This window comes from Balaenoptera borealis (assembly GCF_965194805.1).
Source record: "Balaenoptera borealis genome assembly, chromosome: 3".
NCBI classification, from domain to species: Eukaryota; Metazoa; Chordata; class Mammalia; order Artiodactyla; family Balaenopteridae; genus Balaenoptera; species Balaenoptera borealis.
Genome location: NC_138866.1, coordinates 174089865 through 174117813, shown reverse-complemented (window position 1 = coordinate 174117813; position 27949 = coordinate 174089865). Strand labels below are relative to the sequence as shown.

The 27949-nt window shown below is 37.0% G+C and overlaps 2 protein-coding genes across 10 annotated transcripts in view; one reads left to right on the top strand and one right to left on the bottom strand.

Annotated features, from left to right (window-relative positions):
• Positions 1-677: 677 nt before the first annotated feature.
• THNSL1 (threonine synthase like 1) lies at positions 678-19166 on the bottom strand. Of its 3 annotated transcripts, XM_082385361.1 has the most exons (3): positions 19043-19141; positions 12304-12424; positions 678-11488 (listed from the first exon to the last, which is right to left on the bottom strand). In XM_082385361.1, exon 3 carries the CDS (start codon positions 11438-11440, stop codon positions 9194-9196), a length of 2247 nt encoding a protein of 748 aa, XP_082241487.1. In that variant the 5' UTR covers positions 11441-11488; positions 12304-12424; positions 19043-19141; the 3' UTR covers positions 678-9193. The 3 variants fall into 3 exon arrangements, with proteins under 3 accessions (XP_082241487.1, XP_082241486.1, XP_082241485.1); XM_082385360.1 differs by lacking the exon at positions 12304-12424 and having other exon boundaries at positions 19043-19166; XM_082385359.1 differs by lacking the exons at positions 12304-12424; positions 19043-19141 and adding an exon at positions 13882-17670.
• The window catches only part of ENKUR (enkurin, TRPC channel interacting protein), a 49389-nt gene continuing 40596 nt past the window's right edge, over positions 19157-27949 (top strand). For 4 of the 7 annotated variants that reach the window (XR_014242639.1, XR_014242640.1, XM_082385698.1 and 1 more), the window contains exons 1-2: positions 19352-20018; positions 27605-27750. Coding sequence is in view for 5 of the 7 variants with exons in the window: in XM_082385698.1 (XP_082241824.1) it covers positions 19942-20018; positions 27605-27750 (223 nt within the window). In the remaining 2 variants the exon portion in view is untranslated. Of the gene's footprint in view, positions 19284-19351; positions 20019-27604; positions 27751-27949 lie in introns of those variants that run through there. The other 3 variants (XM_082385700.1, XM_082385699.1, XM_082385701.1) reach the window with 3 other exon arrangements.

Below are 27949 nucleotides of genomic sequence, written 5' to 3'. Positions count from 1 at the left end.
ACATAGTTTGAAGCAAAAGTGTGCATTTAAGATCATATTGTCCCATTCTATTCCAGTGTCAAAAACTGGCATTCATTTCAGAAATCAACCTAATAGGATTGCAGGGATTTTTCTTGAATACATTAAATCATTCTCAGAAAAGAAAACTACTACTTAAAAAAAAAAAAAATCAATGTGCTTCTCAGTTCTCTCAAAATTTAAGGCAGTATTCGTAATGGCACCCTAAGAATATCTTTTTTTTTTTTTTCTTTTTTGCCACACCACGCGGCTTGTGGAATCTTCATTCCCCGACAAGGGGTTGAACCCAGGCTCATGGCAGTGAAAGCGCGGAGTCCTAATCTCTGGACCATCAGGGAAGTCCCTGTTTTTCGACGTCCTTTTTTTTTTTTTTTTTTTTACGGCACCCTAAGAATAATATGATGTATTCCTTAAAACTTCTCACATACATCAATTTACCAGATCCCCATAGCAAGTATATACCAATTTTAAGATTAAGAGATTAAGGTTAAGAAACAGATTAAAAAATAGAGGCCTGTACAGATGAGAAAGGTACTCACTGATACTGTAATAAGAGTATCTTTTAAATGTAAACCTAAGTTCCTTAAGAGTTAAACAAATGTCTAATGCCTAATTCACTTACTATTAAAAGTGGAGATCACAACCTGTGACAGGCAGCACTATGACATGGGGAAGTGGGGACACAGCACCATTCCATGTCTATTTAAAGTGTAAATTTCATGGGCATCCTTCAGACAGCTATCAGATTTCTATCATCTTTCCTGATAACCAAAAAAGTAAAACAACTCCTTTTAAAGGGAAACCATTTCCTGTGACACCTTACCCTAGAAAACAAACCAAAAAATTGTGAGTAGATGTTGAACAACAGTGGTACCCACAGGGACTTCCCTGGCGGTCCAGTGTTTAAGACTCCGTGCTTCCACTGCAGGGGGTACAGGTTGATCCCTGGTTGGGGAACTAAGATTCCCACATGCTGAGAGGCGCAGCCAAAAAAAAAAAAATAGAGATTAAAAAAAAAAAAAAAAGGTACCCACAAATAATCTGAAATATCCTATAATACTCTACCTTAGAAAGTGACTGCAAGTCAAAATGTTCCATTACATAAAGAAGGCTGCCCAACAAGCTTAAAATTCAATAATTTGTTGTGTTATCTGTTTTATTGTCACTTATCAGAATGAAGTATACCAAGAAGTCAATTAACTAAGACTTTATCCTTTAGACAATAATACACTGGTACTTTGGCTGATATCAAAGAATTTGAACTTGTAAAGAATTTTATAATAATTTTTTTTAAATGATACATATTTATAAGAAAGAAAGCCAGGATTTTAGCAAGTTAACTACAGAAGAGCATATAAATGCTAAAGCTAAAATGAACAGGAATGGTCGTTGCTCAGGGAATAATTTAAATGAAGTGAATTCTGATTTGCAACTTGAAAATGTTGACAAATAGATGGGCAGGATTTAGGAAGCATTTTTAGTAGAACATGGTAAGGAAAGACAGGAGGAAAGAAGAGCAAGACAGTTTTGGGTGTGTGTTAGGGGAGAAACAGAGATGCATTTGTTTGGAGGTGAAAGTTCTCCAGATCCCCACATGCTTTCATCAGTAAGGGAGTCACTTTACTTTCTCTTCTTTGAAGAGGGTTTGGAGACTATTTATTTCAAGATGTGATGGAAAATTAGAGTGAAAATTAAGTGTCTAGTGAGTTAGGCATGCAAAACCATCACCATTTCCTCTCCATTATATTCATCACCAAGTCTGCTCATCCTACTATATTCTTGATCTCTGTGAATGGTAAAACCATCCATCTAGTTTACAAACTTGAATCTTTCTCCATGCCCTTCTCATTTAATCTGTCATCAAATCCTATAAAGTGACGTCCTAAGTATTTCTTGAAAATACTCCTTCTGGTTCCACTACTGCAGCTTATACTCTGGCCTCTTAATGGGTCTCAGGTCTGTGAGTCTAATCCCCCCACCCCACCCAGTTGCTAGCAGGATCCTTCTAAAATAAAGAGTTAATTATGGTATTCTACTTAAAATTCTTCAGTGATATCTCATAGCTTTCAGAAACGTGTAAACTCATGGATCCTGCCTGATTTTCTAGCTTCATCTTCACAACCCCATACATGCATGTTTTGTTCCAGGCAAGCTGAGTGATACATCCCTACTCGCCACCATGTTCTTCCCTCTGCTCACCAATTCACCTACACAACTGTCACTTGACTTTTAAACTTTGACTCCCACGTGATCATCTCTTCTAGAATGCCGTCTTTAATCCCTCAGTCTGATATCTATGACTCTCTTTTTGGCTCCCATCCATAGCCCCAGGTCTAAAACATGATCATGGCCTGAAGCAGACTAGGCAAGGGCCAGCCAGGCAGTTGTCCAGGGCACCAGTCTTCAAAAAGATTTACACATGGTTAGGAACATTGCAGAGAGAGAATATAGTGTTTATCAATACCACTGGTGCTTAGAAGGACTACTTCAACAAGGTTCTAGGAATCAGAAGGTGAGAAGACCCAAGAATATGCTTGACTAACAATAAAGGATTTCTAAACTGCCTTTCAAAGAGGGTGAGTTTGGTTAGTTTCCATGTTTTTGCTTTGCTAGTAAGGTATGCAAGTTAGGAGTCCAAGCTGAGCTGCTTAGGACAGCACAGGAGAGGGACCTCTGCCAATAGGTGTCCTTCTCTGTCCTTCCCTGCACTGTGCTTGTGGTGGGGGGTCTGTGCAAAAACTGTGGTCTCTCCCCAAAAGGAAAGTGGAACGAATGCTTAAAGAACATCAGTTTGAAGGGGAACCAAATATCTAACTAGCTTTTTCAGGGTACACCATGTTTCTGGCTGGTTCTGGTCATAATATATATCATATGATCTTGTAATAAGTTGAATTACTTGCCTAAGTTCTCCATAAGCTTCCCAAGGACTGAGAGTATGATTTTTTTGTTTTGTTACAAATCTGAAAAAGGTACATGTTCACTCAAAGTGTGTGATCTAGAGGGATGATGATACAAAGATCAAGAGTTAGCAGTGTATATTTAGCACTGTCCAGAGAAGAACGATCTTGAGTCAAACAGGTAAGAATATTCTGTTCACTCAAGAGGTATTCTATTTTTATGTTTTAATTAATTAATTAATTTATTTATTTTTGGCTGTGTTGGGTCTTCGTTTCTGTGCTAGGGCTTTCTCTAGTTGCGGCAAGCGGGGGCCACTCTTCATCGCGGTGCGCGGGCCTCTCACTATCGCGGCCTCTCTTGTTGCGGAGCACAGGCTCCAGACGCGCAGGCTCAGTAGTTGTGGCTCACGGGCCCAGTTGCTCCGCGGCATGTGGGATCTTCCCAGACCAGGGCTCGAACCCGTGTCCCCTGCATTAGCAGGCAGATTCTTAACCACTGCGCCACCAAGGAAGCCCAAGAGGTATTCTATATTGTGGGATAACTACAGTTAATTGTGAGTGAAACATCCCTGAAAACTATCCTTCTCTCTTTGGTTTGACTTCATATTTACCAAATAAACTACTATTTCCAGGGTATCTTCTTAAAAGGGATGGAGAGTCTTAGGTGGAGAAGACCAAGTATGTGGTCACTGGAAAGATATATCAACCATTATAAATCAATAAATGTACATTTTAGTTTATGTTAATTCTTCTATAAGTGTGATTAGTGGAAGATAAAAATCTCTAAATCTGATCAACTTTGTGTACCTGAACAAAATTTAATTTCTGGACTTCTCACTCTGGTGACTGCATCAAGGCACTATGTCCCTTTCTGAGGTCTTGGGAAAATCAAATAATTTATGTGTAATCATTTTCAAAGTTATAAAGCTCCTACATGTATTTTTTTCCTCTTTGATAAGAATGACCTGCATATTTCAAAGGATATTTTAACTTTGATTGTTTTCTCCTTAAAATTTCATTTCATTTCGGTATGACTTTTGGCCAGTAGAAATTTTATGCTCTTGACCCAATTTAAACTAATATTTTCCTTCCTTCTTTTGCCAGTAAAATATTATTATACTCAACTTTTCTCAAGAGAAAGACGTTCTGTTTCTTCATAGTAGGCTACAACACTGAAGGGAAAAGGGGGTACCTTTTGACTTGACTCTTTTTCTGGAAAGTATACAGAATACTGTGAATAAATAAGCTTTTCAGATCTTTTAGGATTAAGTTACATTACTTTAATAGAGAAGAACCCTAAACAGATGTGGAACTTACAAGAAATGATGTTTTTTCTGGTAATGACCCATGTTGATTTGGCAGTTGTTTAAATATTATGTCAGCCAATTATATTTAAAATCTCAAACAGATTGGAGAGATAGTCCCAGAAAAAAAAGGTAATATCAAGGGCAAGTAAAATTATTTTCTGAAAACTTCTGCTATTTGATTTGAACCTTGTAAAATTCAAAACAAATATGAATAATCTCCAATCTTGTCAAACCAGGATGTCAAATCATTTTAACCAGGCCACTTGATCCAGTAGAAATGCTATTTTCTTGCATATCTTTTCTGTTAGATTAGGAAACTGTGTTGTGCTAAAATGAACAAGTTAACAATCCATTATGCAAAATCATGGGTTAAATGTTTTGCAATTCCAAAATTTTAAGATTTTAGAAAGGTAATGTCACGTGTTTGCCATATATTCAGTGTGGTAGTAATAAATGGCTCTCTGAAAAAAGTGTGTGTGTGTATACATAAGTTTATTAAGACTTTTACTGATTAAACAATGTAGAACACAAAATTACAAATAATAATAAAATATACAATACTCTTTCCTGTAACTGTATATAACCAATTTCCACCGAATGCTTTAACTTATATTTGCCCAGCTCAAAATGTTTAACTACTCTATATCACTTGGTGCCAATCTCACTAATTTTACCTGTAATCATCACTTAGAACTGTATTAAGCAGGGTTGTTAATTGCAAATAACAAGTTACTCTGAACAAGTTTAAGCTTAAATTAAAATAAATTTATTAAAAGATAATAAATGGACCAAAGAATCTCCAGAAAACCAGAGAATCAACTTTAGAGGTTGGCACCAGAAACAATACCCAGGTCACATCATTGAATTGCTTTTGGGGAACACTAAAATGGCAGTGAAGTCATTAAAAAAGTAAGTCATAAATGGACAAAAATGTCAGATGAAAAGACCAGCAGCAGCACAGAAAGCAAGTGAATGACTCAATGAGAACATGAGATAGTAAGTGCTGCAAACAAAACATATAGAGGGACTTCCCTGGCACCCCAGTGGGTGAGACTTCGCGCTCCCAGCACAGGGGGCCTGGGTTGGATACCTGGCTGGGGAACTAGGTCCCACGTGCCGCAACTAAGAGCTGGCACAGCCTAAATAAATAAATGAATAAATATTTTTTTAAAATATTGAAAACCCAGACGTTCTCTAATTTTAAAGAAAATGATATACTACAACATGGATTGCAAATCTGGGGCATGTGCTGTCAAGTATACCCCAAACAGTATTTTTTTATGTGGCTTCAAAAGAAAACCTATTGCTGGGCATATATTTATAAATTAAAGTTTAATGTTGCTATGAATACAAGCAAGCCTAGTTTAATCTGAAATAAAATTGAGTGATTTAAACATCAAAGTGCATTGATATTTGTGCCTTAAAGAGTGCCAAGAAGAGTTTTTGTTGTTGTTTAAAAATGTTTTTAACTTCTGTTCAAAATGATTCCTAGCATTTTTTTTCTTATTTTAGCATTTCTTATGAGCTCTGGAATATCTAAAAGTTTCCATTTTGAAAAATGGCAATTTTTAATGGATTGAGAGAAACAGTATTTGCCATGATTGTTTTTGAAAGTGAGTTGCTATTAAAATCTAACAAAAACTTCAAAGAGAACAATTTATTACCTTCTAAACTCTATTTTGATGAAAAAATATTTTACAATTTTCATTAATATGTAATTTAAAAATCTCCTTTCTTTTTTCTCAAAAATCTTACAAGTTCACTATATTTTTGACGTGGTAAAATAATTTCAAAGATAAGGTAGAAATTATAACCATAGCCTAAGAACTGATAATTTTTCATATCATAAACAGACCATACGTTTTTATTTTAATACAGCCAAGATATGAAATCTATTTTTACGTCATTAGAAAGAATCACAAATGTTTGGAAGTCCATTTTCACTAGCCTTCAACACAATTTTACAAAACAGTATACCTATTGGATACAAGAACATATAAATATTAGACAATCTAAATGTCCACTAACTGGCAAATGGATAGATTATGGTATTCATACTATAGAATATTATACAGTAATAAAAATTAATGAACTATGGTTTCACTCATCTGCATGGATGAATTTTAAAGTTTTTAAATAAAAGATCATGGAAGAATATAGTATGATTCCATTTACATAAATTTAAAAAGAGGCAAAACTAAACAGTGCAAAATTGTAATACAAACAAGGGAATGATGAAGAGAAAATTTAGGATAGTGGTTACCTCTGAGGGAGAGAAGTAAATGTAATCAAAGAGGAGCCACAGCGGGTGTCAGAGAGGAGGAATGGTCTATTCATAAAGCAAGGTGTGGGGCACATGGTTGTTTATTATTCCTCCTTAAACTGTGAGTGTACTTTACATACTCTGGAGAAAATGGGAGGTAAGAAAGTGGAGACCATATATGCAGACAACTCTTTTTGAAGAGGCTTGGTCTTGAATGGAACATAAAGAAATAAAAGAGTAGATGGGGGGAAATGTGGATGTTTAGTTTTGTTTTGCTCTTATGCTTTATAAGATATGAAAAGAGAGCATCTGAATGGCATAGAAAGCAAGCTTCCATCAGAGGGGAGAAGCTGAAGAAACAGCAGAGGAGAGAACTGATGAGGCAAGTGACGTGAGTGCCCTGACGGGAACAGAAGCCAAGACACACCTGAAGGAATACCACCCAGTTCAACCCAGCGGCAGGCAGGCGAGGAGAGAAACAGGTACAGCAGATTTAGACATTTGGTGGTGGGAAACCATGTCTTCACTGCTGGCTTGTCCCTCTTGACTGAGGCAAGGTTTTTAGCTGAGAGGGAAGGGCTAGAGTTGGTTTTAAGAAAAAGTGAAGGCATGAAATAAGTTTTGGACAGAGAACAAACCAACCACAGATAAAGGCAGGTGCCCTCTTGAACAACTCACCATACCTATTTCCTTTGTCTGCCTAAAATGTATTTCCCCTTCCTTTTCACCTAGAAAATCTTGCCATCCTTCAGGACTTACCTCTGTTTCTCTGTCCTCTGTGAAGCCTTTTCTGATTGGTCCATGGTAATCCTACAGCTCTTGACTGTATCATTTTTCACTTACTCATGACCTGTCTTGCAATAACTCTTCTGTGTTGTATCAATACATGATTTAATTTTACATGTTGTCTCCTTAACTACAGTTCTTGTGGGCAAAAATCATGTCATTTTTTTTTAAACACTGTCCCTCCCACTTTCAGAGAAATAGTGCATTCTCATACACACAGGATAATTTACATGCATTTTCTAAACATGTCATTTACTGAAACAAATATCCTTAAAAGCAAATGATAAAATAACTAAGACCTATGTGAATAAGTAAACTTTGAATCTTCCATTATTTTCTTGTAACGGCTCTTGGTTTTCAAGTTTTGGTTTTAAAATGTACTTGTTAGAAGCCATAGATCCAAAGTTAACATAATTAGTTTAATTTAAAAATTTTTTAAACAGATTGTTTTTGCTCATTGAACGATTACAATTTTTTCTTGACTACTTGTAATATGTTTCTTTTTTTTTTTTTAAGTTTATTTATTTATTTTTGGCTGTGTTGGGTCTTTGTGGCTGCACGTGGGCTTTCTCTAGTTGTGGTGAGTGGGGGCCCCTCTTAATTGCAGCGCGCAGGCTTCTCATTGCAGTGGCTTCTCTTGTTGTGGAGCACGGGCTCTAGGCACACAGGCTTCAGTAGTTGTGGCACGCAGGCTCAGTAGTTGTGGCACGTGGGCTCTACAGCGCAGGCTCAGTAGTTGTGGCACACGGGCTTAGTTGCTCCGCGGCATGTGGGATCTTCCCGGACCAGGGCTTGAACCCGTGTCCCCTGCCTTGGCAGGCGGATTCTTAACCACTGTGCCATCAGGGAAGCCCCTGTAATATGTTTCTTTATGGAGGTAGTTCTCCCAGAAAATGAAGCAGAATGTTATCAGCAAAAACAAATTATGTTAGGAATGCCATCTTGTGGTTGAGAGTAGTCCATTACACTAACAGGTCCTTTCACTGATAATCTTTAATTCAGAAATAAAACACCCAGGAAATTCACAAATGTAAATCATGTTTATAATGTACTGTTACTACAAAGAAGGAAAAACTAAATATGTGCATCAATTGTATGTGATTTTAGTTACCAAAAAAGACAATGTTCATTGAAAAGAGAGACAATAGACAAATTATATAGGAATGGAGTCCAAATAATACAGGAAAACTGGTAGAACTAGAAACATACTTCCATTAAGACTATTCAAATACCCTGAATTTTGGAAAGCTTTTCTCTTGAAATAGATACATAATTTTATTTCTGTATCCACTACTAAGTAGTTCTGTTGATTATTACATCGTGGATTTAAATCTTGTGTCTTGATTTTCAAACTACATCACCTTAACTATACAGATCCAAAGGGGAGTGAAGGCCAGAGCACTTATCTAATCTGGGTAGCATAGAATACACATAATTAATTACAAGTCCGAAATGGAGAGTCAAAAACACTACTAGCCCTTTCTTAATAGATGAGCTTACTACTTCCTCCAGAGAAGTTAACCATTAGAGTGGTAAATTATCTTTCTATTCAATAGAGAACTGGTAATGGTTACAGATGTACTACGTAACAACTATGCTTAAATGTTTTAATTGCCAGATTGAATACCAGACATTTTGGTCTGCTTAAAAGTGGGGGTGAGGGAGTAGAAACTGATATATCCCTCATGAGTGCAAAGCACAGCACAAGGGTCTGTGCACTATGCTACCTGTCACTTCCAGATTAAGGATCCAAGGAGCATGTGTAGGTATAATGTTCAGATCTAGAGATTAGGCTATTGAAATTCCGAAAGATAACAGATCTACATATAGACATACATATTTACATAAAAAACAAAATGTTATTTGTATTCCAAATCAACTTTTGTGATCTATTATTGCATGCTTATCACCAGAAATTTTTTTTACTCAGAAAACTTCTGTATGAAGTGATTTTGTACTAGTTTTTCCACGTGACTTTTCAGGACATTCATATCAGCTGCACAGACCTGGCACTCCATCTTCTCTTGCTGTTTTGTTCTCTCTAATAAAGCCTCATGAGGTGGAGGTAATGCATTGTATGAACTCAGTAAATAAACCTGACTTGATGAAGTTTGACTGATTTCTTTGATCTTTAAAGCCTGCATGATAGCAGGTGCAAACTTTGAGTAATGAGCTGTAGATGAGACGATCACTGGGCAGGTTTTATCTTGCATTCTGTCTGCAACTACTTTTGCAACAGCAGTGTGTGGATCCAAAATATACCCGGAAGTGTTGTAGGTGGAGTGAATAGCTGCTAGGCACTCTTCCTCAGAGCACCAGTCAGCTACAAAATCCTGCTGAACTTTCTCAACTAGAATCTTTTCTATCTGGAAGTGATGCTGCTCTTCTAATTGATTAAATAATCTTGTCATTAATTGTCCATCTTTATTAGCCATCAAGTGTAAATGTCGCTCCAGGTTTGAAGATTTGAGAATATCAATTGCTGGTGAAAAGGTTTGTGCTAATTTTCTTTCCCTTAGATCATAATGTCCTGTTTTAATAAAATCAGTCAAAACATGGTTCTGATTAGAAGCACAAATAAATTTTCGAATAGGGATTCCCATGGTTTTGGCATACACTGCTGCTAAAATGTTACCAAAGTTTCCTGTGGGAATACACACATCGACTGGGCTTCCAAAAGAAATAAATCCTTGGCTAACGAGATCAAGGTATGCAGAAGCATGATAAACTACTTGGGGAAGCAGTCGGCCCCAGTTTATGGAATTAGCTGAACTTAAGACTGTTCCATATTCCACAGTAAGAAAGCCAGTAAAATCAGAATCTTGAAAAATCCTTTTTATAGATGTCTGGCAAAAATCAAAATCTGACTTGACACCTACTGCCCATCCATTTTCGTTCTGACTGCCAATTATTTGTGCTTTTTGAAAATCACTTACTCCATCCTCAGGAAAAAATGTGGCCACAGCTATTCTTTGCTTGTCATTCTTACTAAGACGACTAAAGCCATTTAAGACTGCACTCCCGGTGTCTCCTGAGGTGGCTACAAGTATCATGTAATTACAACTTGGTGGAATACAGTGTGCAAAAAGATGGGGCATGAGCTGTAAAGACAAATCTTTAAATGATCCCGTTGGTCCATGGAACAACTCCAGGATGAACTGGTTGCCTGACAGGTGCCTGACAGGGGCAATTTTTGAGCAGGCAAAGTTTTCCCCATAAGCAGTTTCAATCATTTCTCCCAACCTGGAAGCAGGTATGTCAGCAGGATGTATACATTTTTCCAAGAGTATTTGTGCTCTTTCTATGTACGTTGCTCCTACGAGGCTTTTCCACTCCCCACAGTTTAATTTCGGAAACTCCTTCTCAGGAACAAAAAGTCCACCATCAGGAGCTAACCCCTCAATCACAGCTTCACTAAAGAATTTTGTTGGAACCTTCTGTTCACAGTCTTTAGGCCAAATGTGTCTTGTGGAAATGAATGTTTCCGAGTCCACATCTTGGTATCTTTTAACTGCATTCAGCACTTTGTCAGCCACCTCCTCCGGGGAAGCCCCATCTTCGCATAAAACACGAGTATCGTACCACTTCTTATAATACTGTCTTCTAAACTTAAGTAAGTCTTTCATAGATGTTCCAGAATTCTGACCTACAATCCTATCTATTTTCATTAATTTTAGACGACTAACTATATCTATTGGAGGTACATCCAGATAAACAATTATTCCATTTTTCTTCAGACGCAGCATGCTAGCATCATGCACTGGATTGGACCCAGTAAGGGAAATCACACTTCCAGATGCAGAGAAGTTTAACACAGCTTTTCCTTCCTCTTCTAAAAATTGCTCATTACCAACATCCTGCAATTTTTCAGACACACTCATATTCCAGGTTTTTTCAAGGATATCATCATCCACATCTATGACACAACAACCTAGTTTCTGACCTATTATTCTGCCTACTGTTGTTTTCCCAGCACCGGGTGGTCCCATCAGGATAATATTTTTGTCTCCAACAAGAGAGTAGATTGAGTGCCATGACTTCCTTAATTCTGCAAGTGCAAAGCTTCTTGAAAGAAATAGCTGTGCATGTTTATCCGTTTTCACATGTGTACTAGAAAAGCATTTCTGAGTTATTTGTTTCAGATGCTGACATCGGTTAAAGTGGAGCATTCTCTTTTCACTTTTCTGTGCAATCCAACCTAAAAACTGGCTTTGGCCCTTTCAAACATAAAAACAAACAAAAAAGACATTTGGTTACTAATTTCAAAAGACTATCCCAATAGGATTAAGTATAACCATGCCCACAGTACATAAACTGTTTAAAATTCTTCCAAATTTATGGGATATTTAAAAAAGTATTCAAACACAAATTCTCATTTATTTCATATTATCCTTTTAACAATCTTTTCAAGTCTCAAGACATTGAGTAATCAAAACTTTAACAACTTGTAACTATGAGCAACACTTTATTCAGAAAACGCCGTATCATAGATGCTTTTTCAAAAAGATACTAAATCAAATTAGTATTTATTTTCCTATAATGAAAATTGTCTCATGGTTTATAACCCATGTAAATAAGGATTATTTGGAATTGGAATGCTATTTACTTGCAATTCAAAAAGCTGAACAATACTCTTTATATTTAATTTCTCTTTAGTTATATGAAAATGCTGACAGATTATCATGTTACTCATAAATTTCTTAGTCAAAGAATTCACAAGAAACCAGAATAAAACATTCGCTTATAAAAATAAATAAATAAGATGCTTAAATAATTTTCCAAACTATAGGGCAAAGGTATGACATTTTCTTTCTTACATGCCTTTTACATGCATACTGTTAAGAATCATTCTTACATATTTTTCATGTTGAAGGCCTTAAAAAAAGCTAGTGAAAGATATAACATTATGCAAATACTTAAGAAAAATTGATAATCAGCAGCAAAGTCAAAGGCTACATATCTATAACCTTCTCTGCATGGGACCATCACTTTAATTTCTGTCCTATAAACATCATCAATGGAGAGACTTAACTCAAATTCCAGACTCCAGAGTGATAGCAAAAAAACTCAGGAATGTTTCCAATGATAAGAGGACAAACTTATTCTGGCATCCAGAGAAGCTCTGTAATTCCCCATACTGGTCAAATCCCTGTCTTTGGAAATATACTCACCATTAAAACACAAATGTATGCAAGACAAGTCAAATTTTTAGTCATATGTAAAGTACCATTTAATAACTGCTGCAATGTTTATTTAAATTGACTAAAGTAACATTACAGACATGTAGTGGGGCTTTTCACGTGTTCTGTGGTAGAACCAATATGCAACTAAGCCACATTAAATGTCAGATCGTGTGTTTAGACATGTTCTGAAAACTTTCAGTCATTTGCCACTCTGATCATCTATGCTACTCAAACTGTTCTCTAATAAAACATTTAAACTATTTTAAGCTAACACTGAATTTAAGTTAAATTAGAACTTTTAAGAGAAGGAATACATTTCCTTATTTGGCTTTTCAGCTTGTTTGTGCTTAACTCCCACTGACTTGTAAACATATGACACACAGGAACCAATCTTAGGTGAAGAGTTTGTGGATGCTGAGGCAAAGCCATCTTTGCAAAAAGTGGAGTCTATAAGGGAAAAAATTTCAAGTTAATCATAACAGTATCATAAAATTCCACACAGTCTATTGTTAAAATGTCCATCTGAATTTTTTTAAGTACAGAAAAATAATAAACTGACCCTTTTCATGGTTCCCTAAAACTATTATTAAAAGATTAAAATACTGTCTTTTTTTCCAATATGTACATCTTATGATAAAAAAGAATTTTACTAAAAAAAAAAAAAAAAAGTTTTTACTAGACAGTACCGAATTTCTGCCACAAAGCAATATACAAGACAACATAACCAAATGATAAATATAAATCTTTCACATGACACCTAAAACTTTCAATGATTTAACTGTATGTTTAGTGATCAGTGGACTGAAGCTATGAAATGAGTATCTGAATTACTCTTTTAGGTTGTTTTATCCATCTGAATCACTACATAATTTAGATGCAATAATATCTCCTGTAAAAAGCGCAAACAAAGTGTCTGCCACACATGGGTACCTCTTGGCTATTTAAATGATTTTATAATAAATTCAAAGCACATAGCATGGTGGCTGGCACATAAGACCATTTATATAGTAATATTAACCACTGTCACTCAATGACAATAGACTAAAAACATATAAATTGAATCAGAATATCTAGGCACAAAGCTAGGCATATTTTTTTATGGTTTGGTTTGTTTATAAACCTTCAGAGAAAACAGGGGTACTCGTCTGTGAATGAAGAACTGTTTTGTCAAGCACAGTCTAATCCTTTCCCTGAAACAAACCAAGGATCAGAGAACTGTACACTTGAATCCTATCAGCAATTTCTTTTATTAAACTACTTTTATTTTGGAACTCTTCTTTAACACATTATTTTGAGGACACTGTATAAAACAGCCTGATTAACCTCCTATTCAGGTGGCTTTTGCTTATAACATCACAGAGTGTCTTCTTTTTTAGTTCCCAATGCATAACTTTCTGAGGTCTATATTGGTAATAATTGTGTATTACCTGAGTAGCTGGTTTGTTTTTATGGGCATTAAATCTTTTATCTGATCTTTTCCACTTTATGTTGGTTGCTACAATGCTTAACATCAACTCCATTAAAAGCAGAAGACTGGGGCTTCCCTGGTGGCGCAGTGGTTGGGAGTCTGCCTGCCGGTGCGGGGGGCGCGGGTTCGGGCCCTGGTCTGGGAGGATCCCACATGCCGCGGAGCGGCTGGGCCCGTGAGCCACAATTACTGAGCCTGCGCGTGTGGAGCTTGTGCTCCGCAACAAGAGGGCCGCGATGGTGAGAGGCCCGCGCACCGTGATGGGGAGTGGCCCCCACTTGCCGCAACTAGAGAAAGCCCTCGCACAGAAACGAAGACCCAACACAGCCAAAAATAAATAAATAAATAAATAAATAAAAAATTTAAAAAAAAAAAAAGCAGAAGACTGTAACACAAACATTATGCATGTTAACTTCACCTTATCTTTCGTAACCTTATTCTTCCTTTGTTTTATATGAATTCAAAGTAGAAAATTATGACAGTTCAACTTATTAATTCTGTATCAACATTACTTCACCATGAAAATCTTCCTGAAACTAGCAGAAGGCAGGTATTAAGTGCTCTAACATTATCATTTTTAAAGAAAATTAAAGAAGCTACATACTAAATTTTGTAACATTTAGCCACAAACTCATTTTAGGGTTTCAACATCCACTGTAAGCAAACCAAAAGACAAGAGAAGATGGAATAATGCCCACAGCATGTAACTTTTATCTGGAAACTGCATTTTTACTTAAGAGGTAATGTAGTCAATTTTCATTATTCATGGTAGTTATGTTCTATCACGTCACCATGAATATGAATTAGTGCATACTGAACCATTGCTCCTAGGGGAAATACAGGGTTAGGTTCCTGTGAGCCTCTGGTCACAACATTTTTGCCAACCGATCAATACGTAAGGTTTTATGTGTGTTTCTGCTTAAAGACATCTTATTTAATATATATAAATAGTGATTCACTACCATTGAACTCAGCCTTTAACACACACCTGAAGGAAACTTATCTAACACACACATTTTCTCTGTAAGGGACATCGTGGCCTTAGTGCCTTAGGAACACGAGCAGCACTTCGGCGCTCTGCTTGGGGGCCATTTTAACCAGCAAAATCACCAGCTAGAAGCACAAAAATGCAAAAAATGTGGCACTTAAATAGAATTCAAAAAAGACACTGGTTTATAGTAGGAGCTGAAACAAGAAGGCAGAGCATCACCTTGTTTAACTCCAGCTTGGAATGCATATCTCGTGACTCAAAATTTTCACCACTGTGCACGTGGCCATGAATGATTGCAAAAGTGCTACAAGTATTAATTTTGGGTTATAAATAAATTTTAGCGAGTAGACTTCACAAATATAGAACTTGTGAAAAGTGAGGACCAACTGCATATCATTTTCCTTTATGATTCAAAGCCATGCTATTAGACTTTTTCATTTACTTATATTTTAATACGTTTTTCAGTACAGGGGTTATGAATAGGCAATTTTTCTTCAGCCAAAGAACAAAACTATTTCAAATTAAATGCAAGTCAATCACATAAGAGTCAAGAAACAAAAACAGTACTTAAAGGCTAAATCTCTTGATCATTAAGTACTCAGGTTTTACTGAATCATTGATGTTCTCAAATATTTTTTGTAGAGTCAAGTCCTACACAAAAAATATTTTAGTAAACTCTCTAATTTCTCAGAGGATAGAAGATATATACCACTCCATTATACATTAATAATTTTTAAATAGGTTTTCTTATCACTTACAGTGGAGTTTTTTGATCCACTAGTTCTAATGGGCACATTTTTGACATGAAGGACACTTGCCATTCAAATAGATAAATGGAAAGGCAGTGGTGTGTCAGTATCACAGCAAGAACTTTAAAAAACAAAAACAGAATGTCCACATGTACATATTAATTTAAGTACTGTGTGACCTCCAAGTATGAAATTTAACAATTTTACTGTGGCAAGCTGATCAAAACTGAAGAATTCAAGGGAAAAAAAGTACAGAAACCACTTTTTTAAAGGTTTTTAAATTATTTCCTAAGAATGATAACAAAGTTATATACTTTTAAAACAGAACTACATATTAATTTCCAGGAAACTATTTACAGTGATATTTTCCTACATTTACCACTAGATGATTGATAATCAGCCAAAATCATATTAAACCCATTATCAATTTTTACTTCCAAAATAGTCCAGAAATTTTCAATTCCATTATAAAATTACCTAGAATACTTCTGGGAAATTGTCAAAATCTATTTAGTGAAAATGATTTAGCATTTGTCACCCATTTAAAATATTTGTTATTACTCTCCCAAAATAAAACATAAGACATAGCACTTCAAAAATTATTTCATGATGAGAACTGGCTACAGTTCAATGAACTTTTGAAAATATTTATGCCATGATTATACTTGTCATCCTGTTTTAATACAATCTCTATTTAAATTTCTAAGAATGACTAAATCTAGTCCACTATTTTATGAAGAAAGACATTCTAAGGTTTTTAAAAAATTCTTTAAAAATTACTGCATTTTTACAATAAATTGTTTTCCCATAAGTAATACGAAAAAAATGCAAATATATTAGTATATAAACGAACCAGCAGAAGGTTAGAAGCTTTGCTGCTTCTGACTACTAAGTAAAAATCCTCTTAACAAGCCTTCAGTCAGTCAGCTGACTGAAACAGCGAGGAGGAAGGACCACACTTCAGTGCCATGTGGTAATCACAGGGGTCTTACAATGAAAGCATTTTCCAAGTTCACCACTCATCTGCCTTTATCTTAGAATCAAGCTGACTAAGCCTTTCCTGTTGGTAGTCTTAACGCTCTTAGATATTCTCTTTAAGGTCTTGCGTATCTAATTCAAAAGCCTCTTTAAGTACCCTTTGCAATTCTATAACTTAGAAAAATATTGTAAAGAATATGTCTTTAGAAAGGGTTTATTTACCTCCCAATTGTCCTATTTATAGTCCCACCTCTGCCCATTTTATTCATTTAAGTAGATTAAAATAATACTTAGTGAAAAAACCTAATTTGTATGTACAACCATTCATATAAGGGGTGTGTGCAAACTACAACCACAGGCCAAATCTGGCCCACCCCTATTTTTGTAAATTAAGTTTCATGGGAACAAAACTTTGCTCATTCATTTTTTTCATTTGTTAAGTATTGTCTTTGGCTGCTTTTGAGCTATAATGGTAGAGCTGAGTAGTTTCGAAAGGATCCATCTGGCCTGCAAAGGCCTAAAATATTTATTATCTAGCCCTTTACAGAAAAAGTTCACGACCTCTGATGGTACACCAATACTAATTCTCTGTGGACATACTGAACATAGGCATTTCCTTGAACAGGACTGCCATTTTGAGGGAATTATAAAAATTAGAAATGCATTCTTTGTAAACATACTTTCAAAAGGCAAGAATTACAGACCAAGTATCTAAAGGAAAATAAGTTCCTTTCCAAATGATTTAACAACTTCATTAAGATGGTGCACTGAGGGCTTCCCTGGTGGCGCAGTGGTTGAGAATCTGCCTGCCAATGCAGGGGACACGGGTTCGAGCCCTGGTCTGGGAAGATCCCACATGCTGCGGAGCAACTAGGCCCGTGAGCCACAACTACTGAGCCTGCGCGTCTGGAGCCTGTGCTCCGCAACAAGAGGCCACGATAGTGAGAGGCCCGCGCACCGCGATGAAGAGTGGCCCCCGCTCGCCGCAACTAGAGAAAGCCCTCGCACAGAAACGAAGACCCAACACAGCCAAAAATTAATTAATTAATTAATTATAAAAAAAAAAGAAAAACTCAGAGCTAACATCTTAAAAAAAAAAAAAAGATGGTGCACTGAATACACTACATTGAGACCTTAAATTCTGTTTAGTATTTTTAAAACCATAATAAATATACTGACATCAGTGAAATTACTGTATTCATTAACAGCAGAAAGTCAAGACTAGCTAAAGCCAGTGGGTGCTTACTAACTGGAGAAATCATGCTTTGCCTTTATTGGCTCTTTTAGGAACTGATTCACATAAACAGTCCTAAAGCGTTCCTTCTAATTAGAAAGTTTATAAACTTTGGCCAATGACTGTCCACTTGGCTTAACGGTGTTATCATTCTGAGTCCTTAGTTCAAATCTTAGCATATAGAGAGAACATTATTCTTCTCTATACATGCTAAGCAAAAAACCCAAAAACGTAAAATACTCAAAGTGGAAAGGAAAAGGGCAAAGTGGCATATACATATAAACTGTTTTGTTTCAAAACAGAAAATCCGATGTGAAGAACAGGAGCATTACCCCCAAGGTGCCAATCATCTGAAATAAAATGTTTGTTAAACGCCTGGGATAAAAAATAAAAACCTGACCAACTGGATAAGAAAAAACTAAATTTATTCTTGTCTAATGAAATTCACTAAGAGCCCAAGATGATAAGGACCCACACATTCAGCAAACCCTTTTAAGTTAACCAAGCCACCAGGCTGTTTTAATCGCTCCACCGAGCACCCTGGCAGTGAGATGACCAAAACTGGCCTTCTCTTATCTTAGAGCATCCTTAGTCCCTTCAGGCAGAGTGGCCTCTATAAGGTTAGTTCAGAACCATATTGCCAAAATGTCTTTCAAAGCCTCGGGATGGTGAGCTTCCTTCAGCAGTCATATGCGAATAAGTAGGTTCACGGAAGACCAAATGGTTCAAACGGAATAAAACCTAAGATCGTTTTCAAAAAGGGACACCAAAAAAAAAAAAAAAAAAAAAAGGGCAACAACTCAAGGGCCCGTTTAAAAGGCTTCTCCTTCAGGCTTAGGCTTCTCGTTTAAAAAAACAAAGACCTAAAAGGAGGGGCCCGATCAAGAAGTAAACTGGCGGAGAAGGGGCGAGGTGCGGGAGAAAGGGAGGCAGGTGGCCCAGGGGAGGACGGGCCGCGACAGGTGAAACGGGAGGACGGCGGGGCGCGGGCGCGCCCGCACAGGTGGCGGCAGGGCTGAGCCCGGGACGTAAGCAGCCGGGAAGGCGGGCGCGGACAGAGCGCTGGGATCACCGCCGAGCAGCGCAAAGGGGAAGGCGCGGAGCGGGAAAGGCATGCGATGGGAACCGACTGGTTTCTACAGTTTCCCTTTCTCCTCAAATAACTCACCAAGAAAATCACACTGAGAAGACGGGGGAAAGGAAAGGAAATGGGAAGGAGCGTCCGGGAGCCGCCAGTGCCGCCTCGGGCCGCAACCCCACACCTCGGGCGCCCGCCCAGGACGGCCCACACCCTCGGTCCCAGGCCTCGCTAGGCCCACCCAGCTTCCGCACAGCGGCCTTTGCGCCTGCGCCGAGGTCGGCCTCCGCGTCCTCGTGCGACGCCCACGGCCGGAGCAGCCCAGCACCGGGTACGTGACTCGGCCCGCGCTCCACCCACCCGAGCCGGCTCCGCTCCTCGGGCTCCTCCCACCCTCGTCCCACTCCCGACGTCGGACGTGCGTCAGCGTGGCCTCAGCCGCTCGCCCCGCCCCCACCGGGTTGGCACCTGCGCACAAGAATGTTATTGTGCGACGCCTGCACGCCAGCTTCGGTGCTGCACGTGTCTCTGGTAGAGTTTATCTTTTTCTCCAAATATACAGAAACAGGAAAGAGCAACATTTTTAAGGGGACGCCACTCTTCACCCCTTTACTACCAAAGGTACATATAAACAGTGGTTTTCGGGTTGAACTTCTCTGAGAGAAAAGGAGCTGCAGAGAGAGGGAAGAGAGGAAAGGTAGTTTGCAGGGCCACCTTCCACTTCCCCGTTGCCTAGTAACTGTTTCCAGGGCAGTCGCGCCGTCAACAACGCTAAGTGATCCCAAGAGTAATAGAAGAGATATTTTATTTTCTTCCCAAGAGAGGACAGCTAAGAAGAGGTCAAAGGGGAATTGTGTGAAAGAGAGAAGGCTTAGTTCCTTGAGAAGGCAAGAGAGTAGGAGAGGAAAGGGGAAGCGATGAAGAAAGGGATGGAGATATTGGTATATTGAGAAAAAAGCTGAGTAGTTTTAAGGACTCATTTGGTGGCCATGGATCCAACGTGCTCTTCTGAGAGCATTTATAACCTCATACCCAGTGACTGGAAGGAACCTCCTCCGCCTCCTAGGTATGTGGGTAAGCGAAGATTACCACTTGAAACAAGAATGGGGAATTATTGTTCCATTTCAGGATTAAATAAGCGTCATATCACTTTCAAAACGAGATAACATGTATTTTTGTCTCAGTGAAGTAGCCTTGGATGACAACTTCTTAAAGAAGAGTTTGCAAAATATAAGTATTTAGCATCTCACAATTCACAGAGAGGGCGGCCTGGTGCTGTGAGAGGGCCGTTTTCTTATGTTAGCCTCCTTTTAATACGTGTGTGAGTGTTTGTAATTTAATTGTTCGTGTATGATGTGGCATACACCATAGCCTGAAATTTCTTATTGTTGAAAAGAGAAAATCACAATTTTATTATCCTGTGTTAGGATGCTTGAAACTTGGTTTCAGGAGTTCATTGTTTTGTTTCTGACTACACTGCTGCTCCCTCTATAAAAGGATAATACTTACTTTTTTTCCCCAAGAGTATTGTCAAATATAAATTCCTGTTTGTTTCTGAGCCTCAGTTTTTTGATTGGTGAAACAAAATAAATGGATGAGATCGTTTCTAAGGTTTTTTTTTTTGTTAACTAAGTTGTCATTTTCTTTCTTTTTTTAAAAATAAATTTATTTATTATTTTTGGCTGCATTGGGTCTTCATTACTGCATGCAGGGTTTCTCTAGTTGCGGCGAGCGGGGGCTACTCTTTGTTGCCGTGTGCGGGCTTCTCACTGCGGTGGCTTCTCTTGTTGTGGAGCACAGGCTCTAGGCGCGTGGGCTTCAATAGTTGTAGCACACGGGCTTCAGTAGTTGTGGCTCATGGGCTCTAGAGCGCAGACTCAGTAGTGGTGGCGCACGGGCTTAGTTGCTCCACGGCATGTGGAATCTTCCTGGACCAGGGCTCGAACCCGTGTCCCCTGCATTGGCAGGTGGATTCTTAACCACTGTGCCACCAGGGAAGTCCCTCTAAGGTCTTTTCTTGATCTGATAGTTGATGGAAGGAAGAGTGGATTGATAGAGACCCAAAAATATGTAACTGAGTTAAGATTTTCATGTAGGTGTTAGGACCCCCTTTAATTCCCCAAATTTCGAAAAGGTAACCACACAGTAAACATCCCAGTTAGTCTCCTGGGACTTAGCACTTACTTAAATCTATGGGGAGAAAAGAAGGTAACTGATAGAGAAAATCTCATTCCTCCTAGGATTTTTGCAGCTTTTACCTTTCTCTTTTTCCTGATCCAGTCAAAACCGCATTGCAAGAGCACTGGGCTAAAAACAAAAAAACAGAAAAAAATAGGCTCTGCAGCTAATTGGTTTTGTGGTCATGAATACATTTTCATTTGTTTTCTGATCTGTAAAACAAACTAAATGAACTAGATAATCTTTAAGGTCTTTCACATCTAATTATCAATTATCTTTACTAGTAATTACTTGGGGTGCATAACATCTTCAACAAGAGGGCAGATCCTTCCATTTTTAAGCCTGAGTATCTGTTTTTAACCAAACCAGTACCTATTTTGTTTTTCATTAGCGTCTCAAAATCTGGTAGAAATTAGAAATAGGAATTCAAAGTATGATATGGTACAGTTGCAGAGTTTATGAGAAGTGTTCAAATTAACTATTGCTGAATGGACTTTTGGTCAAAAATTCCTGTATATTGTACAAGATAAAGCTTCTTTGTATAACTCACTGGCAGATTATATTTTCCATAGAATACTGTATATTGTACAAGATAAAGCTTCTTTGTGTAACTCACTGGCAGATTATATTTTCCATAGAATACTGTATTTGAATGTTAAGATACTTTATTAAATAGGTGTTTTGTTTTTTGGTAAATTTAAAAGCTTTACTGCATCTAGGTGACTTTTTCAAGAAATTTTATAGGAAAAATCTTTATTCATTTGGCAAGCACTTACTGAACTCCTGTTAGTGTATAACATTGCCCTTGGGCAATGTTGGAGTGACAGCACAAACTCCTTGGTTTACTCTGAAGGAGTAAGGAGAAAAAACTAACCTACGGTGAAAGGAGTAGAAAGCATCCAAATGTGATGGCAAAGAACTCATTGCATTAGGGTGAAGTTAGCCTACACTGTCAGCACAACCATGCAGCTCTTTGCAAGACTGGCAAGATGATCGTCCAGCTTTCGCAAAGAGGTGGATTCCTTGGGGAAACCAACAATTGACAGCACTGTGATCTCCCTTACCTCAGATGTTACAGGCTCCTTGGGGAACTGAAAGATAAACATTAAAATGTTGGTTAACAATAAAACCATATATTATTGAAAACCCTAATGAGAGATGCAGATGCTAAATGAGAATTTAGAAAATGGATATATGTAATCAAAGTGGGATGAAGGGCACCCTCTTCCAGTTGAAAAATGAGCTATGAGCAGTCTAGGTCCCAAAATTCTACACAATTGACTAGTGCTGCAATAATATTGGCCTGACATTTAAAACAAAACAAACAAAAAACAGTAGTTAACCAGATGTTCATCTAACCCATTAGGATAAAAAAAATCTCAAACTGTACCAACTCTTGGTCTGTATTTCTCTGTGTGCTTTTTAAGATAAACTACTCTAGAACTGTGTATCTACAGATTTAATATGACTATGTGGTGACTATTGGCAAGAAAATAAGTGCAAGTATGATACATCTATTGAAGATAACTTTAGTTTTAGAATAATTAATCTATAGCCCACATCTAATAAAAAGTAGAAAGTAAGGCCAGTTGTCTAATAAAGTCACCCTCTGGATCTTTATAATAAAACCACACTATACAGAAAATGGAATAAAATGCAACTATTGAAAAGAAAGTATAATGGAAGCAAGCTAAGTGTCCATCAATAAATGGATGGATAAAGAAGATGTGGTATATATATACAATGGAATACTACTCTGCCATAAAAAGAAGAATGAAATTTTGCCATTTGCAGCAACATGCATGGACTTGGAGGGCATTATACTAAGTGTAATAAGTCTGACAGAGAAGGACAAATACTGTATGATATCACTTATATGTGGAGTCTAAAAAATATAACAAATTAGTGGATAAAACAAAAAAGAAGCAGACTCACAGAAATAGAGAACAAACTAGTGGTTACCAGTGGGGAGAGGGAAGGGGGGAAGGGTAATATAGGGGGTGGGGGAAAAAAGGATTATTATGGGATTATATGAAATGATGTGGGTGAAACTTTTGAAAATTGTAAAGTGCTATAGAATTTAAAGACTCTTTCATGCAATAAAAAAAGAAAAGAAAGTAAGCTTTATGTGTACTAATATGGAAAGGTATCACATATATTAAGTTTTTTAAAAAATAAATTTATTTTATTTATTTATTTTTGGCTGTGTTGGGTCTTCGTTGCTGTGCACGGGCTTTCTCTAGTTGTAGTGGGCAGGGACTACTCTTCGTTGTGGTGCGCGGGCTTCTCATTGCTGTGGCTTCTCTTGTTGCTGAGCACAAGCTCTAGGCGCGCGGGCTCAGTAGTTGTGGCTCGCAGGCTCTAGAGCACAGGCTTAGTAGTTGTGGCACACGGGCTTAGTTGCTCCGTGGCATGTGGGATCTTCCCGGACCAGGGCTTGAATGCGTGTCCCCTGCATTGGCAGGCGGATTTTTAACCACTGCGCCACCAGGGAAGCCCCTATATTAAGTTTTAAAAATCAAGTTACAATTCATACATAAATAGAGATATAGAAAACATAATTTTTTCTGGAAAATGAATTGAGGAGATGGAGGGAACCTAGATCTTTATTCCTTCTTGTTGTTGTTGAGATATAATTGACATATACCATTACATTAGTTTCATCATTTAAAAGAATTTTTGTAATTTGGAAAAATTACAAAATTATTATTCATATAGAATAGAATATCTTGTTTTCTATAACAGATGGTGAGCTTTCAACTCACACAAAATAGTGTAATGAATCACAAGATTGCAAATTTTAAAAAGGTGAGAGTATATACACTCCTTTTTACTCCAGAGGAAGTTATTTTATTAAGGGATCATATCTGCCAATTCCAACTTCCATGGGAATTTCAAGGCACAGATTTGGATTGAACATTATTTCCTGATGGTATCTAGTGAGCTCATTCAGTTTGGACCATAATTAATTCCCAGCCATTTAGTTCATGATTGAGGAAAGGCTTCTAAAAGCAAGAAACAATTTAATGTTTCTCCACACAAACTTACCTATATAGTAAGATGAGAATACAAATTATTAAAAGTGGTATAGCTGAACTTCTGCTTCCAATCAAGAGTGGAATTTACCCTCTCACCTTAAACAACTAAAACACCAGAAAAATATATGTAAAACAATTGTTTTTCAGGCACTGGACAATAGGCAACACAGAGCAATCACCCCTAAGAGAAGGGAAACAAGCCCTACAATTGTCCCAACATACTCTCTGGAGAGAATCTCCAGACAAAAGTCCAGGAAAGAGAAATTAAAACAAAATCCAGCAGTTTCCCTGAGTTAAAGAAACAGAGTTCAGAGTTTGAGGTGGACAAGGCATGTAGAGTTCACAGCACAAGAGTACCAGAGAGGAAAGAACTACATATATAGAGAACTATAGAAGTATGCAGGAGAATTTCCCTGAAGTCTTTGGTTGACAGTACTTTTGTATGTTGAAACTACCAAGGCCAGGGAAATAACCAACAGAAGGCAGCAGAGCCAGATAAAGTTTATATTCCCACCAACCAGAGTGGAAACTCCTCCTAAGATGCAAGGGGTTGAGTAGTGCCCTCAGAAATATATTGCCTCAGTAGTGGGGCCAAATCAGAAATAGACTAAAAGCTCCTGGACCCAGAAGTACAATGTATAACCAGGAGAAAAATCAGTCAATACAAACAGACAAAGAAATGACATCAATGAGAGAATTAGTAGACAAGGAGATTAAAACCACTATTTTAAATATTCTCCATGTGTTCAAAAAGGCAGAGGAAAACATGAGCAAGATATGGAGAGAAATAGAAGGGTAAATAAAACCCCAAATCTAACTTGAAGACATAAGTAATACCATGTCTAAATCGAAAATAGTATACTTAATGGGAATAACAGCAGCTAAGACACTGAAGAAGAAAATATTGTTGAATTTGAAGACATAGTTATACTAGAACAATACAAAATGAAAATGAGAGGAAAAAAAAACTGAAAAGGAAAACAGAATCAGTGAGCTATGGACAACATCAAGCAACCTAACACAAGTGTAATTAGAGTCCCAGAAGGAGAGTAGAGAGATACAGAATAAATATTTGAATAATGGTTGAAATTTTGACAAAATTAATGAAATCTCTAAATCCACAAATCCAAGAATCATAATGAACCCCAAGCAGGAAAAGGAGAAGGAGGAGGAGCAAGAGGAGGGGGAGGAAACCATACCAAGGGCCATTAACATAAAATTTCTTAAAACCAGTAATAAAGAGAAAAATCCTAAAAACAGCCAAGGAAAAAAGAAACATTACATACAGAGGAAGAAAGAAGGTCAGCAAATATCAGAAACAGTGGAAGCCAGAAGTTTAAAAGTCCATAATGCATAAGAAAAGGGTATGAGTTGGAAATTTGGATTTACACAATGAAATAAAGAACACATAAAATGGTAAATATATGGGTAAATATTAAAGTTTCTTCTTTGTAAATTTACTTCTGAATTTCTTTTTAATTTCTTTGGCTTTTTAAAGGGAAGGTAATCACAATGAATTACAGGTTTTATAACACACATAGAACATTAGGATAAAGGTGGGGGGGTAAATGCAAGTATTCTTTTGTAAGGTTCTTTTTTTTTTTTTAAACTCATTTGCGTTTTTTTGTCATTGTTGTTTTTAAAATTTATTTATTTTATTTATTTTTGGCTGTGTTGGGTGTTCGTTTCTGTGCGAGGGCTTTCTCTAGTTGCGGCAAGTGGGGGCCACTCTTCATCGCGGTGCGCGGGCCTCTCACTATCGTGGCCTTTCTTGTTGCGGAGCACAGGCTCCAGACGCGCAGGCTTAGTAGTTGTGGCTCACGGGCCTAGTTGCTCCGCAGCATGTGGGATCTTCCCAGACCAGGGCTTGAACCCGTGTCCCCTGCATTAGCAGGCAGATTCTCAACCACTATGCCACCAGGGAAGCCCTTGTAAAGTTCTTATGTCCTATGTGAAGTGACGTAATAATACTTGAAGGTAGGCTGTGATCAGTTAAACATGTATATTGTAAACCTTAGAACTTCCACAAAATAAAACAAAAACAAAAAATAAGGCAGAATAAAATAAGGAAGAACCAGCAATGGGGTATGTAGAAAAGAAATAGCAAGATGGAAAGTTTAAACACAAACATATTTTAAAAATCACATTAAATGTGAATGTTCTAAATACAACAAAGAAATGAAACCCTTTGAAAGGATAAAAATTCTGTGCTTTCCTTAAGAAAATCCCCTTAAAAATAAAGACACAAGTAAGTAAAAAGTCAAAGAATGGAAAAATACTGTTACCATAAATCAAAGGAATGTGGACTGGTTATATTAATATCAGACAGAGTAGATTTTTAGAGTACAGAATTTTAACGGGGATATAGAGTATTATTTCATAATATTGAAGTGATTAGTATTTCAGGAAGGTATTCTAAATGCTATGCACCTACTAATAGAGCTTCAAAATACATGAAGCAAAACCCGATAGAACTAAAAGAAGAAATAGACAAATCCACAATTATAGTCAGAGATTTCAACATCTCTCTTTCAATGATTATTAGAACACTTGAAAATACTTCTAACCAGTTTGACCTAATTGTCATTTATAGAACACTACAGCCAACAGCAGCAGTGTGCACTTTCTTTTCCAGTGTATGTAGAACATTTACCAAGATAGACTATGCTTTGTGCCATAAAACAAGTGTCAGAAAATCTTAAAGGATTGAAATTTTACAATTATATTCTTTAACCACAATAGAAATTAATTAGAAATCAAAGAGGTATCTAGAAAATCCCCAAATATTTGGAGATTAAGCAAAACACATCTAAACAAACTCCTAAGCCAAAGAAGATATCAGAAGGGAATTAAAAAGGTATTTTTTAATTTTATAGCTTCTGTTAGGTAAGTATAAAGGTTTAAAGTCAAATATATAAACTTGTACCTTAAGAAACTAAAAAAAAAAAAAAAAAAATTGAAAAAGAAAAGCAAATTAAACTCCAAATAAGGAGAAATAGTAAAGATCAGTGCAGAAATCATTGAAATGGAAAACATGTGAACATTAAAGAAAATCAATGAAAAGCTGGTTTTTTAAGAAATCAATAAAATTAATAAGCCCTTAGCTAGACTTATCAGCAAAAAAAAAAAAGAGAAGACATAAATTACCAATATCAGGAATGGGAGAGGTGACATCACTATAGATGCTACACATATTCAAAGCATAATAAGGAACTACTATGACCATCTTTATCCTGGCACGTTTTTCTTAGGGCAAAGGTTCCATCTAGATTGCCTAAGGCTGATGGACAGGGCTCAGATAATTCAGATAATTATGCTTTATGGCTATCTCCAAATGAATATAGATTTATATAAATTAGAAATGTATATCTTTTTTTAAACTTCAAATAATTTTTACTAGAAATATAAATGCTACAACTTTTTTTTTAAATTTTAGGTATGTATCAGTTTTTAAGGCAGCTGTAAAAGATGACGAGCAAAAATTTAAAACTGCAGTGAAAACTATGGGACCAGCAAAACTTGAAGTACCTTCTCCAAAGGATTTCCTGAAGAAACATTCAAAGGAAAAAACTCTACCGCCCAGTAGGTTTTATCACTCTTTTTAATATTAAAAGTATTAGCAGATAATTTAAAATTATTTTGTGTGTGAATATTAAATGTTTACAGTGATAGCAACTTTACCTCATATTAACAGAATTTGAGAGACTAGGAGAAAGCAGAAGTCAAGAACATAGTAGATGCACCCCAGTGTTCATAGCAGCATTATTTACAGTTGCCAAGA

Excerpts from the sequence above, each read along its gene's own strand:
- THNSL1 (XM_082385359.1), bottom strand. The coding sequence starts at position 14,322 with ATGTTTGTGTTACAGTCTTCTGCTTTTTTTTTTTTTAAATTTTTTATT. Across the intron at positions 11,489-13,881 it reads AAAACAAACCAGCTACTCAG|GGCCAAAGCCAGTTTTTAGG; the intron begins GTAATACACAAT and ends TATGTTTGAAAG.